We start from the raw sequence: 20,299 nt of genomic DNA, 5'->3' as shown, positions 1-20,299 counted from the left end.
TGAGAGTCAGAAGTCAGGGTGTGATGGTTATGGAGGGTTTTGAGGAGAGTAAATTTGACAGTGAAAGCTCTGGATTGTTTTTGAGAGATGCCTCTTGCTGGATGCAGTCAGGGTCATTGTGCTGACACAAGTGGAAAATTGTGGAGAACTCCTTATTAAACCTTTTGTAACATATCTCTGGCTCATTCTATTAGTCAAAGAGCTTGCCAGTCCCATTTAAAGGAAAATTAAATGATAAATGTGGTTGAGAAAGTTCATGTGTGTCCAGACCATTCTGATAAATTTTTAAAGCTCCCTCCTCCCCTCAGAAATCCTGGATTCATACTGTAGATGTTGCCAATTTTTTGTTGAATAATGGTTGTGGTATCTGCATAATAATTCCTTGATATATAAGCTCCTAGAAGCTTCTCCAACATTACACTATAAATGGTCTGATTTCCACACAATGTTTTTAAATAGGTAAAAAAATACTATTCCTGAACTTGCATAATTTGTGGGCGTTCAACACATGGTCCTCAAATCTCCAAGCTGTGACTCGCCAGAGCAGTTCTGTTAAAAACATGTGCATTTGACTGTGAGTCAAAAGTCACCTGCTTGAGCTGTGTTGGCCATTTGTAAACGAAGATGTTGAGTCAGTTTGGGGACTGGCAAAAGGAGACATCCTGCATATCCTCATAGTGTGCCTCTTCTGAGACCCCAACAGTGCTCTGAGTTAGTGTTGCTGCCTCTTGGTTTCAGTTGCTGTCTGCTGCCTTAAGAGGAAAGCATTTGTTCAGTGAAATGGTACATGAGGTCCTGTCTTTGGGATGGGGAAATTGTAATTGTAAATGTATATAAATAATAAAGACACAAGCTTCACTGCTGAGAAGAAAAGCAAGGAATTCAGTATAAAGGGCTGTTATTAGTGCAAGAGTCTCACTTTAGAAGAGTCAGGACTATACTATAAATTCAGATCTTGCAGCTCTGAAAACGTTCTCAGTGTTAAAACTGAAAAGCTTGACAGTGTTTTGGGGACTTCTGGCAAAGCTCTGAATTCCTAGCTTGGTTGCTGTATAGCATGATTCCTCAGCAAGGCACTGTGCTCTCCAGCAAACTGGTTTGAGCAACTCCTGCATCTTCACTCACTCAAAATAAAACCAAATGTAGCAAATGTCAGTGAAAGTAAATGTAAATATACATTTCAATTTTTAGAAATTATCAGATCATCTTCAAATTTACTTTCAGAGGAGCTTTCCTAAGTTACAGCACGTTCCACCCTGAAAGAAAACCAAACCAACCCTGAACTATGTCCACTCCTTCTATGTACTGCCCCTGTGAGATCAGAAGACTGTTTCTTTCTTGGTCTCTTAGTTACTCAATTATTACTGTAGATTGCAAACCTGCAAGTCAGATTTCATTCTGGTTATCAGGTTTTCAGATCCAGATTTGCTTCAGGTAGAAGTCTTTGTTTGGCTTGTTGTTTTGCTGTGTTTAATACTTCAGCATCTCTGCTCTCATCACATTGTGATTGTTAGATCCTAGCTGTTACCTAGAGTTTGTTATCATATTTGGCACATCTACTTGGAAAAAGCCGCAAACAAAATTAATACACACTCTTTAACCAATAAGGAATTCACATCTAGGAAAACATTTCCCTTCCTTAGTGTTTTTGCAGTTTATTTCAATTAACATCTGCAAATAAATCTCCCATTCCAACTCTGATCAAAGTCCTTTTCTGTCTCTTCTTGGTAAGGTTTTCCTAATTGGAAGTCTGGGATTCTGAAAGTCATCCAGTTCTCCTTCCATGCCTTTGGTTTTTATGTGGATTTAGATGTCAGCAAAGATTGTTTAATGAACTCTCTTTGGAGACTCAAAATCATTGCTGCCACTAATATCACCTTCAACTTACTCTCTTGTATTACACAAAATGTCAAACTGTGACATTTTTAATCCCTACTTGTTTTCTTACTTCTATTATTATTATTATTTCATTAAAGTTGTAGCTAAATTTTTCAGCACTATAATTTTGAAAACCTGCTTTCTATGATTTTATTTTCTAAATAAAATTGACACTTGAGTTTGTGGACACTATTTTTTTTCCCTAAATGTACTTGGGATATTTTTTGTTTCAAGATAATTGGATTTTAGAATTCAGCCTACACTGAAAATTTAGTCTAATTCTTTAAAACCAAAAAGGTTTAAAATTTCCTGGCTGCTTCTTTTTATACAGGAATGGAGCCTGAAACCACTAGGTTTCAAAATGTCAGCTTTGATCATTTCTCAGATGTCTAAAGAATTAGAAAATGCTATAAAATGTAGTAACTGAATTAGTGCAGGGTTAAGCGATATTATTTACTTTATATAAATGTAGCAAATAGTTTAGCTGATATTAATACAAAAGCATTCCTTAATTTGTTTACTACTGCTTTAAAAAAATAATCTCTCAGTATTTACTCATTTAGATACAGTATTTGGAAAGGTTTGCCAAGTGTAGATCATGGCAATGTTTTTCTCTTAGCAACTGCTATTCCTTATCTGGTGCTTGTACTATAACATTGTCTGGGGGCTCAAGATGACACTGAAGCCAAATGGTGCTGTGGGCTGGATCAGCAACTTTTGCCAAGAGGCTTTTCTGGCCTAGAGGATTTTCAGGCAGGAAAGCTCAGACAGAGGAATTCTGGCTTGCACAGCACTTGTGGCTCTGCATGTGGAAGAGATGTCAGCATCGGGCTTGGGCTGCTGATGGGAGTGGGAAGTCAGGCACAGACTGGAGTACGAGTTAATAATGGTCATGTAGACGTAGCTGCAGTTGGCCATGCAGCTTTTGTTTTCCTTAACAAAAGAGGAACTAGGTTTCTTGGGTACTTTTGGAAGGTGCAAATCCATGGATTTGGAATGGGGTGTTGGGGTAAGGAGACAGGAATGATCTGGTGGAGTAGGCAAGGGGGTAGCCTGAACAGGCCAGCTTTCACACTCCTGCCGTGCTGTCTGAATGAGCTAACTCAATTGAAGACTGAGATTTTCAGATTTTCATGTTGTCCCTCCATGCAGTCACCAGGGCCCTGTTTGCTAGCTGGTAGCAGCGGCTGCATTCTGCTCTTGCTAACATTGAAAAACCTCATAGGAGGACCTGAAGTTTCTGCCATCATTATTTAAAATGCCATCATATCAAGCTTTCTTGCTTTTGTAAGAATGATCTTAACTGATTTGGTGCTTAAAGCCCCTCCAGAGTGTAGCCCTGTGGTGTCTGTCCTGGCGGAGCTTGGCCCCTTGCCTGTGGCTGCTGCTGTGGTGGCCCAAGCTGAGCTGGGCTCTGCTGCCACGTAAAGGCTGCAGTGCAGTACAGCAGCAGCTGCTGGGGCCCTGCCAGCTGACAGAGCCCGTGGGCAACTGGGCAGCTCCTTGGGATCAGAAATGGTTTTCTTGGTCACCATCGATCTCCCCCAGCTCTTTATTTCCCAGCCGGTCGTGGTCTGTCAGAGAGCATGGGGGTTCCCTCAACTCTCCCTCAGACACCTTCACCACCTTTCTGGAGAATAAGTGTGTTATCCTCCCTCAGCTGGGTGATCAACACACAGGGAAGTGAAACATCAGGTCCTTTCCAACTTTGTTTCCAAAAGGGCACCCTGTGGCCTTTAGATTAGGCCAAAGCAAGAAGCTTGAGTTCTCCATCCCAATGGTGAAAACCAGAGCACCTTCTTGTGTGCCAGGACCTGGCTATTACTGTTTCCACACTTGTCAGAAGTAAAAACCTACCTAAACCCAGAATGGATAACAAAAAAATAAAATAATAAAATTGAAAAACTAAAATAAGAGCAACATTAATTTCTAGGGAATGTGGTGTAATATATTCAAAGGCACATGGATGTGTTAGGAATGAGATAGTGTCTCTATGATTTCTACTGCACCAGAATTCTCCTCTGATGAGGTAAGGCTGGGACAAATGGGTTGGGCCAAGGTTATTAAGTCTCTTTTCTCATGAGCTTTGTAATAGGCCTTGAAGATAACCAGAGCATTGTCTGGAGCAGTGTAATACTTAAGAAAAGTGAGACCAATGAACTCTAAAAACTGAGTTTTCCAGATGTCAAGAATTATGTGGGAAGTAGCAACATAAGTGAAATTGTGCTGTCTCTGTGTCTGGGGGTTCATGGTCTTCTAGAAGCAAGACCAGCAAATGAGAGCACATGCTCTGCATGGACTCAGTGGACAGGTTTTAAAAGGCACAGCTGAGCACAGAGCTGGGAGCTGAGAAATGGAGTGTTTTGAGAAACACCATTTGTGGAATCAACATCTCTCAGCTGGTAGCATGGAGGAAGGGTACGGCCTGTAGGGTGGTTGTGGTACCTGCACTCCCAGCTGGGATAGTACCTGTCTTCTCTTCTGGTGATTATTTCCCCCCCATAATTTAGGTAGTGGAGACGAGAAATAAAAAATTGGTCTGGTACACCATCCTTGTAGAGCTGCCAGCCCCTGCCCCAGAGATCCCACCACTGCAGGGAACAGCCCAATTTTCAAGTGCACTCAGCACTTCTTTTAAAAGACATCTTAATATAGGAGGTAATTGGAGGTACTGCCAAAAGTACACCTCTCACAGCTCAAACTCCTGAGCCACCTCTCCCACACTGGTGTTCAAAGGGGAAGAGAACAATTTATACTGAGGGTGAAATTGTTTAACTTCAGAACAAATCATCCCAGGCCAGGTTTGAGGGTCATTTGAAATATGGCAGTTAGGAATGAGAGAACATTCCCTGTAGACCTAAGTCCTAGAGATGCTGGCACCAGACCTTTGGTAGCTGAGCTGCTCTGCTCTAGGAGCTTCAGTACCTGCCTCACCATGTATTTGTTCTCATTTACTGTGAGGTAGGTGTGTGCATGAACCCTAACAAAGGTTGGTGACATTTTGTGTCTTTACAGCTTACCTCATGGTGATTTGAAAATACATAGGTAATGTATATTTTGTGGTTTTGAAGGGACATTCAAAATCTTGCTCTGCAATCCTGCCAGAACCGATAAAAAATAATTACACTATGATACTATGAGAGTTGTGCATGCTGAAGGATGAAATGGGAAGATGGGAGGTATCATTTTTACTGAACCCTCATAATTTAGCATTTCTCCAAAGAATAAGGAGAAAGGAAAAGATGTTTAATGTGCTATGCATTAGAATGGGACTGCACAGAAATGTTCATGTGACTGATCATAAAACAAATAATATTTTAACTCTAAATGTGAGTGAGGGTTACTTGTAGAAGTTAATTTGAAATCATTAACCTGGCTGTAAACAGACTTATTTAGAAATTAATTAATCTCCTATCTGATTTAGCTTGCTTGCAAGTTGCATACAACTCAATTAAGACAAAAAAGAAGTTGAAGAAAAATGCTAGCAAATATGTAATTTATATGACCACATCCTTGCTTTTGACCCAGCAGAAAAAGTTTGTGTGGATAAATATAGAACCCTTGAGAAAAATTATTTGAGGATCTCCAGAGGGAAAGAAATATGGAGACAGTTTAGTTCAGATTGCATAGTAAGGGGGCCTGAGATGAGGTCACTGTGTGAAGCTGACTTCCAGATTGCATTACAAATGGGAAAATAAATAAATGGAGGGATGGAAATTATTAGTGGGAGACCTGCACGTTGGGGTTTTATTTCACTTATGAGTGAGTAGAGTTAATACAATTTTAAAACTCAGAGTTTTGAGAAAAACATTTTAAAATTAACTTTATAATAATACCTGAAGAATCCAAATTAAAGCAAAAACTATACATTTCAGCAAAACCAGCAGTGGAGTCAGAGAGAGTTCAATCTGTTGTTTTTGTGTTCTGTTTCCAGCATGTGAGCTCTGTATTTTGCAGCCTGCCCAAACAGCTTTCCCAGCCACGTGTTCAGCTTCTCTCTTTCTTCTACCCAGAATTATGGATTACTGCTGTGCCAGCCAAAGTGGGAGATGACAGCCATGCTTCTCTTCCTTGGAGTTTAGCTTTCTGACCACATGAGAACATGCCAAGTATCTGGTTTGTGCATGTGTGCAGCAGGTGGGGATGGAAGATGCTCAGGAGGTGCTCAACATTGGCTGAAGGATGCACAGCCTTTCGTGGTGTGCATGGAGCAGCTTCCTGCACCAGTGGGGCTTATTGGCTGCAGCATCCTTGAAAAGCCAAGCCTTTTCCAGTGGCACATTCATGGCAGTGCACATCTTTTCTAAACCACTGAATTTTAACTCCCAAAAGTGGTACAGATCAACAAAATTCAGCCTCAAATTCATGAAGAGACAGCAGAAGTTTCCCTTGCGTGTCTGCGTATTCCCAGTTCCCAGTAAAGCCAGAGGTCTAGTATATAGAGCTTAAATATCCCACAGATTGAAACTTTCACACATAAGTTGTTTTATGGAAGGTAAGCAACAGTTTATTTCTGTTAGTAACCTCCACAGCCCTCCTATAAATGAGAGTTATCTTAGACCAGCTGTTCTTGCATTCAGTTGTGTGTTGACTGTTGTGAGTGCCATATTTCAGAATTAATAGCACACCTGCTACCAGACGGAGAGAAATTAGGTGTCACACTGTTTGGGCCATGTGCTTTCCTATCTTAATACCCAGAGAGATTGTGTATTCTGAAACTGCTTCATTATAGCATCACCCCCAGCAAAGATCTGTTATTATTAGGACTCACTTTCACATTCCCAGGGGTGAGATGATTTTCAAGGGACTGATCTGTGTTGGATGAACACAGCAATTTTTATGAAATCACTTGGCCTGTATCTGCCTGAAAATAACTTAGCACTGTCAGTCCAGGACAACCAAAAGATAAAACCCAACTGTAAGCTGTTCTGATGTGAACATTTACCATGTTTCACCCTATTTAGTATGTCCTGATTGCATTTCCAATAAATGTAGCTACCAAGTTATCTCTATTCAGAGTATTTACAGGCCACTTATTAAGAAATGAATTCTCCATGTATCCTTTGTTTCCATGGCAGCTCTAACAAAGGTCTGATTAAACTCAGAAGCAACTTTTGTGCTTTCAACTACTGGTTTCCTGTAAGACAGCAATTAACCTTCTCTCTGTATAATTACTTAGCATACAGTTGCTATACTTACTGTTGTCTTATCCAGAATTTTCAGCCAAAATTCACCTTTGATAATGCTATTTTCATATAGTATCAGCTATTTCCCTGTAATAACTAGGAATTGTTTTGATTATTCTGTTGTACTGTGTTGATGCAGCAGAAAATGCCCTTCTTCCATTGCCTCCTCTGTCTGTTCTTCCAGCTGCTTTCCTTGATGCCATCCCAGATGCTTGCTTCCCTATGACAGATTTATTTGTGGTTTTACTTATTTGTTAAATGTCTGACTTCAGGGCTGATCCTCTACTGCAATATAAACAAGACATGTAACTATGTATTATATGCACCTAAATAACCTCTAATTAAAAATCCTTTGGCATTCTCAACTCATTAGAGCAGAGCATCAGCCTTCTTGATCTTAATAATCTGCCATTCTCTGAGTGAGTTAGCTGTGTTTGAGGGCTATCTTCTAACAAGCAAGGAGTCTAAACCTTCCCAGTCCTTAGGCCTGTGTTACTCCCAGTAGTGTCATCCATCATGTTACCAGGAATTGGCTACTAATGCAAAGGAATAAAGGTTGTTTCCAGTGGCTAGCTCAAAACAAGGGGGAAAAAAAATGACAAAAAGAGCTCAGGGGAGAGGAATGAGAGGAATTACATGAGGCAGAAGGAAGAAACAGAAGAGATGGATGAATTCAGATCGCAACTAGGTTTGTCTCCAGGCAGTTTTATTCTTCTAACAATTCTTCTAATTCTAATATTCTTCTAGGTAATTCTGCATCTGTACAGAAAAAATTAGGCAACAGCTTGTTTTTTCATATTTGTCTTTCTTAAACAGCTGGTGATTGCATATGAAGGCTTTATAATTCCTGGAAAACTGAAAATGTGAGCAAAACCAGAAGAAGGAACATATTTTAGCAGAAACAGATTCTAAAATCTTGATTCTAGCAATGCACAACTCCTATCTACAGCCAGTCTAATTTCTTGTCTTAAAAAGAGACAAGGCTGCATGGTAAATGAGATGTAGGAGAGCTACTTGACACACCACTGCAAGACCTGATTTAAGTACAAAGGAGATAATGTTTTTCTTTTGTGTGCTGAGGCATTTTATGCAAGGGCTGTGAGGAACAGTTTTATAATGTGGAATTTTTTTAGTGTAGCTGTTGCTTGCTGTGGGAGGAGCACCCTGTTCTGTGATCCATGCAGAACTAATACCCAGATCCCTGATCTCTGAGGAGTTACTGCTTTACTTACAGTATTTTGAGTGTTTGACATGCCTGTGGAGCAAATGCAGCTAATATTGAATAAAGGAAGTTGCTGAGGCAAGTTAAACTTATGTAGAGAAAAAACCCTAATAAGCCCTCCACCTTGAGGAAGAATGCAATTGTAATTTGTTGAATAGGTTTTTGTTCTTTTGAAAAAGAAGATCTGAAGAAAAAGGAGCAAGTTCATTCTGCTAAAATCTGCAGAGGTCTTCAGGAGGACTTGGAATTTGCAGCACATTTCAGATGTCTCAGTTGCAATTCAGAGCTTTAAAGGACACTCTCTGGCCCAAGTAAGGAATGGGGCACCCCTGTTCATGGGGTGTAAGGGGTAAGGTGAGTCAGGATAATGCTGCATGCCAGATGAGAATGCACTCTTTGGAAGAGAGCTCTTCTAGCAGCTGTAGAGAAACACAAGATGCTGCAGCAGGGCTCCATATGTGGAGCAGGAAATGGCTGGCCTTGTTCATCACACAGCAATTGTTTTTTGCTTCGGGAAAAGAAGACTGATTTGCTTGTGGAGACAGCTGAGCCTAGATGGATCATACATACTGTCTTCCCCAAAGGAAATGACTAGGAGAGGGCAGCTTGTCATAGAGGGAGGTCTCCACTTGTTCTAAGTATGCATGTATTTGTGCAAGGAGGAGAGAAAGTATGTTCTCCAAAAAAGGCTTCATGAAAACTTTCAAAGAAACTTCTAATATCCCAGAGCCAGTTAAAACCATCCAGCTCGACTGCTGACTAAATCAAAATTTATAGTGTTTCCCACAAAAAAGATTTTAGGTCATCAACAGTATATGGAATAAATGGTTGAAAAACACTGTGAACAAGGAGTTAAAAGTATCAGCAGTTTGAAACTAACAGTGCTTATTTCTGTATTTCTGGGCATTACTGTTTGACCTTTGACCACTGCCCACCTATCAGCAGTTAATACAGCTATCTCCCTAACATCTTCTCTCACTCAGTTACCCTGTTTGAGAAAGGTGTCCATATCAAGCTGCTTCTGTGCAGTAATGTCTGTTTTAGTGGGGTTGGCTTTTCTCCCTAAGCCTTTCCAGTTAAGCCAGGAGCACACCATTGTGCCAAGTTATGAGATAAACCAGATGAAAGGAGCGACTGCACTAAGCAGAGCACCTCCCAGGAAGGCTGGACAATTCATCCTGCTAATGGCATGAGGAATTTGCAACAGTTGAGTTTCTGGTTATGGAGCTCATTGGCCAAAGCCATAGGTCATCGCTCTGGAAGTCTGAACTTGCAGATCCTCATAAAACTGTGCCAGTTTTAATTTCTCTGCCCTTTGTTTTGAGACCTCATCACTTGTACAATAACAGATCATTAGCTCTTTGAAAGGAAACTTTCTCTCTACCACCTGCTTGTTTTTACAGTTCCACTTCCTTTCTATTTCACTTACTGACTTTATTCCCAAAAGCATGCTTGCCCTTTCTATCCTGTCATAGAAAGTAAAGGAAGAGAATAAACAAGTAAAAATGCTTGAATGCAACAGGGAAAAGACTGGGGACAGAGCTGTTGTGTCTGCAGTTTGCAGCCCATAAGAAATATGTCAGGTTGAATGCTGAGCACCAGGTTGATTGGTGTTAAACAACAAGCACAAATTAAAAAGTGAGCTTTCCCAAGCTTGTTGCTTTTCTCTTTCCCATTTATTGATTCTTTGAGTCCAGACACACAAATTGGGTTCAATGTGTGCTTGGCCAAGATAAAACAGTGGAGGACAATAGCAGATAAGTCACTAAGCCTTAGTCCCTACTGCTGTAGAGAGAGGTAATGATATTTTATTCTATGCTCTAGATTTTCTGTTAAGACATTCTTGTGGAAAAGGTAGGTGGGAAGAGTAAAATTATATTTTTACCTATAGGAAAAGGGTCAGGATCTGGAGTCATTTTATCAGCTATAACACTGTAGTTAAAATGTCACATGAAAGAACATTTTGCCTAAAAGCATGATTTTTCCACTTAGAGATTGGACTTTCTCAGAAGGATTGAGTGCAATTACATCAAATGTATTATTTCTGTTTGAAACTGTATCAGAAGTTTATAGTAGATGAGAAATTACAGCAAGCAACAGTAGACAGAAGAAGTGTTCTTTTCATGATGTTTTTTTTTTTAATGCAGGCATTTCTGTGTGTTGTTTCTGGACCAAGTTTTCATACTTGAACCTTTTCATTTTCAGGAAAAATTAATTAGAAATCTGTGTTTTCTAGCAATATTCAATCATAGTATGATGAATTCAGTTAGTATGAGCATTCCAGGGTAGCTTGAGACAGAATTCAGACACGTTTGTCAGACCTGTAAGACAGGGGCATCACCCTACCAGAGATGGCTTGAAATTCTATTGTGATGTTCCTGATGATGCTGTGTGTGATGTGTGGAGAATACAAATTGCTTTGTGATGAGGGGATTTGGGGGGGATAGCAGTTTACTGTCCCCAAGGAACTTGGATATGTCTTTGCACTTCGTCCTAACGCACATCGCAAATGTGTTTTCCTTTCTTAAGAGAACAAGGAGGATCCAGTTCCTCTTGTATAAATTCTTATTGCAAATCTCCTTGTATTTTTTCAGTAGCTGTTAGGGACAGCTTTGAGGAAGCAGTAAATTACATAAAGTATAATGGACACCCATCTTTGACCAAAGTAAACAGAAAGAGCTACCACACTCCTGTTTAAATTCATGAGAAGCAGATTACCAGGGATAGTGGTGATGAATATGTTTCAACTTGGATTTAAATCCATGCTTCACAGAAGTACAATAAAAAATTATTTGTTGCATTTTGGTTAACATTCCTTGTGCTACATAAGCAAAGTTGGTTTGTAGACCAGAAAAGCAAAGCTAAAACCTAGAGAAAAGCAAAGTATGTGTAGGCAGAGTGCATATCTGAAGCTGATATTTGTTGGGAACTAACCTCATTGCTGTGTCTGTCTTGCTGTGGTTGCAGGGTAGATACTGTAATCCATGAGTTGCTCTCAAGTGTAATTCTGAAGTATCAGTCTGGCTTTCCCTCACCTCTCTGATTTCTCAGTACATTGGGTCTTGGTCTCGAGGCATGGAGGGCTTGAAGGCTGTTCATTAGTGTAACCAAGTCCCACTCTGTAAAATACTTTCAGACAGATTAAGAGCATCTTCAAAACCCACCAATAGGCTCTCATTCAAAAGACCATAACATCTATATAGGTTGTTACTCATGCTTTACCTAATCCTTAGCCATTCTTTATATGCCTAGAGAAATTTTGTTTACCCAAGAGTTTTATTCCTGAGAGAGAACGTTGTGAAAAGATTTTCACCCAAGCTTGACTGTTTATGCTGCATTTTATTCCTCTCACCCTAAAACCCTGTAAACTCTTGTTGATGGTCCCTGGATCATCTCTGGATTATCTGTCCTCAGCATTTTCTAGACATGTGTCCCAGGGTTTTTGGTAGCTTCCACAGTCTGAGTAATGCCTTCTAAATATTTGAGCTTGCAGGCTGGGCTGGGAGCAGGTGTGTGTGTTCCTTCTGCCCAGTCAGCTTCCCTCTTTTTTATTCAGTTTCTTGTCTTTAACATTGTTTATCTTTCCTGTGAGGTTTTGGGTTTGTTTCCTTTTAGCAATCTATAGTGTGGTTTATTCCATGGTAGCCCATTACAAATAAACATATCAAGAATGTGCCTTACTGAGAAAACAATTCAATTCCTAGACTCCTGTGGACTCATTTGAAAATTAAAACCCTGCAGAGTGTTTTTAATTAAGCTGATGAGTCTACTTTCTTGTATCAAAACAACATCAAAAAAGAAATCAAAGAATTCACAAATTCTGATTCCGTGTCCAGCTGTCACTAAGCATTTTAATGATTTTCTGTCAGCTGTCCTCCTTTAAAAAATTTTTGCAGAATTTCTTCTCCCTCCTGACACAGTTAAAAAACAATCCTATGTACAATAATTATGAGTAGTCCTTCCTGTGTTGATCAGCAAAATTTATTTTCTTTCAAAATTTTTTATTTTTCCAGAAATTGCTGTAGAGTGTTGGTTTGTTGAGTTTTTGTAAAGGGAAAGCTCTTTTTTTTTTTTTTTTTTTTACTACTTGATATCTAATTGGTATTCTTTGAAGGAAAACCAAGAATTTCCCCTCTTTAACAGATAAGAAACATTTAGGTAGCATGTTCAGTCCTGTGTACCTTATTGACACTGGTGTGAAGCGAGCAGGTAGGAATTTATCTTGGGGTCATGCTGTTAGGTAAGACTTACATTGTTTATTTTCATAGTCTGATACCTTTCCCATAAATTTTCTGATACTTTTCACATGAACTTTTCATCAGTTTATAATTATAAGAAAGACCTTAAACTTTCTGCTTAAAAATAACGACTTGACAGGAGAGAAATTGCTCTCTGGGTTGATGATAACATTGGTCTTCCTTCATTTTGGTCCATCAGCTGCATGGCTCTTTTATCTTTTGAGTATGGTTTTCTAGCTTTGCTGTTTGCTTTTCTTTGCTGATACTCTCATCCTCTTCATGATTTAAAACAAAAGAAAAGAAAACAACTCACAGAAGCAGCTGTTAATGTTCTTTTTCTTACTCTTCCCTGTTGTACTTCTACTGAGAGGTGCTTAAACCCTGGCAGAAGATAGGAAACACCATTATTGGAAATGAGACACTGCAGCTTATCAGCAGTTTATCAGCTAATGCTTCTAGTCATCCTTCCAGGTTGTTACACACAAATTACTTACATAAATCTGGTTCAACCAACACTTCTTTAAATAAGGATATATATATGTATATATACATACACTCTTGCCTTTCCTGTTGCTTTTCTTGGAGCACATTGCCTGTTCAAAGCTGCCACCACGTCTGTAGGGAGTAGGATAATGACAGCATGCTGCCAGCCCAGCCTGTGAGGGTGGTCTTTGGTCTTCCAGGAGATGCAGCAGAAGTGGGATCACTCTGGAATAGACCTGATTCACTGTGCTCTTGATCCACAAATGGGAACAACTAAACTATGCACACAAATTGCTGTGTTTTCTACAGCTGACCAGTAGCAACTGGTTAAAAGGCAAGATGTCAGATGTTATATGCCAATATATGCCAACTTCTTTACGCACAAGGATCTCCTGCTGGCTGCCATGTATTTTGCATACATTTACCCCATGTGAGTCTTGTCCCAAATCCATAGAAATATGCAGACAATCAGTACAAGGTAGTAAACTAAAGGCAGACTTATTTCATTATGTAGTTATGGTAGTAATTAAAAAATGAACAAATAACAAAGTCATTACCAAAAAGACACAGCTTTTAGACATGATAAATGGCCTTTTTCAAATTCTGGGAGAGAGGCAGCTATAAATACTGGGAAAGATAGAGAAGCTGTTCACCTCCCCAAGGAGAAGGTATCTGTTTGGTACTGTGGAGTGGGCTGGTGTGAGCTGTGTGCAGCACCTGCCTGCAAAGCACCAGATCTGTGCTTAGGGTGGTTTTTTTCCTCATTCCACCTCAGGCCAGCCCTACACAGTACTTATTTTTCTGTGAATAATGCCAAGTGACAGTGCCAGGAAAATGATTTGGGAATGAGGGACCTGTTGCCATTTCTGTTGAGGGATTTTACATTCCTTTTGCCCTTCAAGCAAATGTTCCTGTTCACTTACTCTGTGTGACTTTTGTGTAAATTGGAATCTTTATCCATTTAAAAAATGGACAATGTTAATACACCACAGTTCCACTGAAAACAGCAATGGTCACTGAAGTAGCAGCTCCTGGTTAAACAGAGGTTCGTTCTGGGGAAGTGATGTTCTTGCTCTTCAAATACTGCAGCACTGTTCAGGGAATATCATACAGCTCAAAGGGCTTGTTTGTTAGTACAGCACTTTTCACTGTAGCTGCTTTTTCTACAGTGAGGAGATCTGCAGTTCCTCTGAGATCCTGTGTGTTCTTGGCCTCCCATCACGGGATGTGCCTTGTCAGCCCAGCTGGCACATGCACGAGTCTGTGCCAGGTGTGCTGGATGCACAGGGAACAGCTCCTTTCTGTCTAACTCTGGCTTCAAACCTCTTTCCTTCCAGATGTCCACACAGAAGCAGTGCAGGCAGCCCTTGCTAAACATAAAGAAAGGAAAATGGCAGTCCCCATGCCCTCAAAACGACGTTCATTGGTGGTGCAAACATCAATGGATGCCTACACACCTCCAGGTGAGTATCTCTCTATTTTTATGAGACTTTTAAAAGTGGTTCTTTGTGCTGCTATGAACTGCAAATCTGTCAGCATAGATAGTAATGGAAATGTCATTTGATGCACACTGAGCTTAACTGAGGTATGTTTGAAGGGAAGGTGAACTGAGTAGTGGAAAAGTCAACAGGGACAGTTCACATGATTGCTTTGCCCTTGGTGATAACTTAGCTTTCACCGGTCCTTTTGGACTTACAAGGACCTAGCTATGGCCAGCTTGTCATATTTTATGGTAGTCTAAGTTTCTTTCAGTTTTCTGGTTTATTCCGTAACAATGTAATATAACATTGTCTTAGCATTTAGTTGTGCCATTCCTTTTCAAGTTTATCTGCTCTTTTATCTACTAGACTGTGAAAATACCCCATATCTCTTGCTTCTCATGCTCACTGAGTCCAGCTGAGACCCCCATTTCACTGAAGACTGGACTTTGTACAATTGGAAAAGTGTCTTACAGACTTTGTGGAGTGAGCTTGGGAAAGTTTTTTTTTATATCCTCTGCTGGCTGGAGATGTTCAGAAGATTCTGTTTAATATTGTAAAGGAAGACTTTAATTATCTTTTTTTTGTACAGTAATACACATGCCATGACCTTAGAGCAGGAGAGGTGCATAGTTATCAACTGACTTGTTTCAGGGCTTTCAGTACTGTACCTTTCTCATTATGTTTGCCTACCTTCCTGAGATTTTCTTAATGGCACTTTCTTGAGATTTTTGATATGAATATGAGTTATTTCTATTAAGAAAACCCTGGAGCACTGCAAGTTAACAAGCTGTTTTTAATTACCAGATACTTCTTCTGGTTCAGAAGATGAAGGCTCCGTACAGGGCGACTCCCAGGGAACTCCCACCTCAAGCCAGGGGAGTATAAACATGGAACATTGGATCAGTCAAGCGATCCATGGCTCCACCACATCAACCACTTCCTCCTCCTCAACACAAAGTGGAGGCAGTGGAGCTGCACACAGACTAGCTGATGTTATGGCTCAAACACATATAGGTCAGTATACAGATGTGTTTATTGTGTCCAGTTTAACATGAATTTTGACTCTCATTCAGCTGATGATGCTATATGAAGTCTTACAAAAGTATTTCCTGTGCTTCTTCTTTGATTTTTAATATTTATATATATTACATGGAGGAATAGTCCTATGTTCCTGTTTCAAGAGAAGAAAAAAATAGCACTTTAGATTTGGGGGTAAGCTGATGTTGTGACAAATTGGATCTAGCTATTGGTTACCAAATACCTTAAAATGTACAGTTGCATGACTTTCATTACTTGGCACTATAAAGGTCTCTGTAGAATTCATAAGTAAGGAAAACCAGTGCATGCATCATTAGGGATTGCTTGCATATGAGTTTCCCCCACTGCTGCGCCACTTTTAATTACATAGCTTGAGTGATTTTTGATAATTCTGTTAACAGTAGACTTCTTAAACATATTTTTTCTGCCCTTAATTGAATTTAGAATGCTTGAACTGGGATATCTAGTGATTATACTCCGTGGGAGAGATCATTATATAGCATCAGAGAAGAGAGCTGTTATTATTAATGGTTTGTTTATTTCCTTTGGAAAGATCCTAGGAAGTCAAAGCTTTCTTTCCATTAGGGCTAAGCTTCACAGACATTATTTCTGAATGTTGTGCCATTGACACTGGTCTTTATTAACATGAGGCAGCTATTTGATTGGATATGTGAAAAGCAACTCTTGGTTTCCATTCACTCTTCAGCTGCTTATCATACAAGGCCTTTGCTTTGGGTATGTTCTTGCTGGGCTCTGTATTTTGGGTTCTTGCTGAAAACTGTTGCAGTCTTTGTTGGAATAGATAAAGTGATCTTACTACTGTCTTACTACAGTTTTGTGTGACTGTTCTTCACCTGACATTTCCTTTTCAAGTATATGTAATCAGATATATGAAAGCATCTTCAGAGCTCCTGATTTTGTGTGCTGGATTGGGAATACAAATCCCTTGGTTTTTGCTATGAGTATAGCTTGATGTAACACCTGTATTTTCACATCATGATCTGGAACTGCTGAATTGCAGTCACGGGAAGAACTTGTATTGTATTCATAAATTCATGCTAAATGAATGCTTAGAACCTGGTTTTAGAAACACATACATTTGGAACACATTAATCATTGCATTTGATTATTTTCTGTGACTTCATCTTGAAATGCTACAGGAAATTATAGCATAGAGAATTAAATTTATCCAAACTCTGAAAGGTTGCATTACTCACACACAAAGTCTTAATGTGTCTTTAAATATAGCTTCTTTATAATTTGACATTTTAGTTATTTTAAATCTGGCACAGTAAATCTTTTATAATCACTGAGTTTGTGGTAAATAATACAGCATTTATAGAGCTAAATTAAGATGGCACTATTCTGCACAAGAGTGAAACTATTATTTCTTATGCGTGTTTTATTGTGCCTTGACTAGAAGGATGATGCCTTTGAAGGAAGCAGTTGAGCTTACCTCAGTGTATGCATATTTTCATTTATTCTGACAATAAGATGCCTTAAATTGCATCTCTTCTTGGACAGTAGTTGAGGTGTAGTAATGTAAAGGTCATTTGGGCACAAAATACGAGTGATGAGACTGGGACCTTATGGTTGTCATCAGTCATTGCTAAAATCACTGGAAATGTAAGAGAAGCTGCACAGTTGATAACTGTAATATGTATTCTTCATGGGGGTGAGCTGCATTCTTTAAGAATTTGAAATTAAATTGCTGTTCTGTTTCTTTCCCATCCAAGAAGGTTGATTTTGCATTTAAATGTATTCTAAGAGGTAATAGATTTGAAGTATCTACAGAAAGCCTGGTTCTTTCTAAGGCAGTGGGCCAGTGATGGTAGATGAATAATAATCTTTGGTTAGGAGAGAAGACGAGGGAGAAGAGTAATCCTGTTCCTTAAGGCTCCTCAGCCATCAGAGACAGTTTGTTCTTGGTCACAAAGAACGTATGTTACCATGGCTTGATGTTTGTTTGGTCCAGGGAGTTGTTCTCCAGAGACAGACCAGCCTTCAAGAGAGAAATTAACTGCATATATGTAAGGCCATACTCTGAAGGTGCCAATTTTGATAAATACAAATTCAAGGTGCAATGGGGATGACCTTAATGATAACCCAAAAAAGCCCTCCATTCTGATATCCACTAGGATTTTACCTCCAGAGTGCATTACCGAATGAAAGGGAGATTATTTTCAGTTTGAGTATACTAATGCAGTCCTGAAAAGGGATTTGATAAAAAGCTATGGCTATAATATAATCAGTTATCTTTGTGAATCATTTGGATAATTTGCATAAACTATGATATGCTTTTAATGTTATACTGTTCATTTAATTTGACTGATGCTTTATTGTGGCCAAAGTTCTAGTTTGGGATAGATATAATTTAAATATTTATTCTCAGCTTTAAGATGTTCAGGAGTCTGCATTAAGCTATAAGCAAAACCTTTACTTGAGCATAGGTATCACAGTGTTGTAATACTTGATACTTTTTGTAATACTGTGTTCAGTAATTCTTGAATTTAGAGGTCAAACCACTGAAATCTTTAAAAAATATCTGATGTTCTGACTGTTTGTTGGGTGAGTACTATGCACATTTCTAAGATCTTCAAGCTTTCTTGTTTTGGTATTACATGGTTTGAATTTCTATGTATATAAAAACCAGAGACAGAAAGGACACCCCAAAGCTCACAAAGGTCATGCAGTGAAAATTACACAAGGTTTCCCTATCTTTGTAAATCTATATAAAATTAATCATCTCACTTCAAAGTTTTGATCCTATAGGTGCATTTGATGTTTCTTTCATATGCTTCAAATATGTTTCTGTTTGAAAATCAAAGGCTTCTATCCACATTAAAGACTACATAGATTGCTAATCAAATAAATAGAAAACCATGTGCCATAAGCATGGCTGATAGTCTTCAGACAACTTGGAAATTCTTGTGTTCTGAGGGGGAATGTTAATTTATACAAGAGACTAGTTTAAAATACAATGTCGCCTGGACATCAATACAAGAAAAATCCAGCTAATGGAAAAAGCTGCATCTCTGACTCTGGATTTCTCTTCCCTGACAACCAGAAGAGCCAGCTTATTTGGGAGTAAAAGCTGCATTTTCTTCAAGTACAGTGTTGCAGGAATGCTTTTTGAGTTCCTGGAGACTTTTCAAATGCCTGGTGCTTATGTGAGCTTCCAAACCTCCACTGAAAGTATTCCTCCACTTCTTTGCTTCTCCTCAGACATGGGGCTTTGTCAGTGCACGTGCTTTATCCCTGCATGAATGTGCTCTGCTCTTTTGGAACTTTCTGATCTTCATGAAATGGGGTAAATGATGTTGCTCCAGTGGCAGAAATGAAGGGAGACTTAACTGGAAACAGCTGTTCTGTCTGTGATCTCCTAATGCAAGGATATTGGAAGAGATGGGAATAGGTGGTGACTCAAATATGTATGTTTGATGGAGGAAGTACTTTGAAGTCATACAGCTGTCAGTTTCTACTTTTTAGTGAACAGATGTGTTAGGATCATGATTCTTAATGAAGCCTCAAACAATTCTTCAAGTTACCTGACATTAGACCAAGCAACTCTCTACAGATTGTGTCCATAGCCAAAGTTTGGATTGACTGTTCTATACCAAAAAAAAAAAAGGGTACATTTCACATAACATAACAATTATTTTTTCCTTTAGAAGTCATTGGACCAAATCTTTATATGATTTTCATTTCTCCAAGCCTGACTCTGAGACGTTAACTGAGCGAAGATTTGTAAATCTATGAATGGATGAAACTTAGCACTGTAGATACTGCCATGATAAGACATCTGTTTTGCAGATACTATAAAGGAACACATCAAGACAAACCTTAGAATTCTTCTTCTTCTGGATAAAAGATCAGCTGGATAGCCAGAGCACTAGAACTTCTTGACTGAACTGTGGTGGCAACCTTGGGAAGAGAGTTTCTTTAAGGCAACTTCAAGTGCAAATACTGTTTGTTTAAAAGGAAAGCCTTTTACAAAGGAGCAAGACTCTTGTTACGTTCTTTCCCCCTGCTCAGCACCATGTGTAACAAAGAAGAATTTGGTTTTAAGCATAGAGTTCTGAAGGAAAGCATCCCTGCTCATGTATCTTCTACCCCATGCATTAAAAAAAAAAAAATTAAAAAAAATAAATCTCTAACTCCACTTCACTTTGCCTTGTAAAGTCTGAAAGATGGAAATACTTCACTGTAAAGATGTAAGCAAATACAGCTCACTTTAAAATTACTTTCTCATGTTAGTAATAGCTGACTAAGTACAATTATTTTCTTAGTCATGTTCTCCCATATGCATAGCAAAACTGCATTATAAGTAAAGAGAAAAAGATAAACATCAGCATTTTTTAATTGACTTAGTTATTGAGTAATACAATCACGATCTATAAAAAGCTCTTGCCACTTAACAGGAAAGGGCAAAAAATTGTGCTGAGTCTAAAATAGTTGGTAATGATAAGAAAATTAAAATGAAGACATTATTCAAGCAATTACCAGCATAAGCTTCATTGTTCTATCTATTGTACTTCAGTTGGTCACTTACAGCACAATAGAAGGTGTTTGTTTCAGTAAAATTGTAACAATGGATGTGATCAGAAACAAAAGCTCCAGCTGGACGCTTATAGAATGTTAGATATTTTTGAGTTGCTCAATAAAAGCCATTTCATGTTTTCCTCAACAAGATAATATGATTGGGTGATAGGATTAAGCCCTTATGATGTTCATGAATATAAACATTAAATAACAGCTGCAGACATTAATGCC

At 38.9% G+C, this 20,299-nt stretch overlaps 1 protein-coding gene across 6 annotated transcripts in view; it reads left to right on the top strand.

The window, feature by feature from the left end:
- The window catches only part of DIP2C (disco interacting protein 2 homolog C), a 308,876-nt gene that overhangs the window by 179,745 nt on the left and 108,832 nt on the right, over window positions 1–20,299 (top strand). For all 6 annotated transcript variants that reach the window (XM_015617879.3, XM_033520375.1, XM_033520383.1 and 3 more), the window contains 2 exons: window positions 14,345–14,470; window positions 15,293–15,502. In XM_015617879.3, coding sequence (XP_015473365.1) covers window positions 14,345–14,470; window positions 15,293–15,502 — 336 coding nt within the window. The remainder of the gene's footprint in view (window positions 1–14,344; window positions 14,471–15,292; window positions 15,503–20,299) is intronic.

This window comes from Parus major, chromosome 2, assembly GCF_001522545.3.
Source record: "Parus major isolate Abel chromosome 2, Parus_major1.1, whole genome shotgun sequence".
NCBI lineage: Eukaryota > Metazoa > Chordata > Aves > Passeriformes > Paridae > Parus > Parus major.
This window is presented reverse-complemented; position numbering and strand designations above follow the sequence as displayed.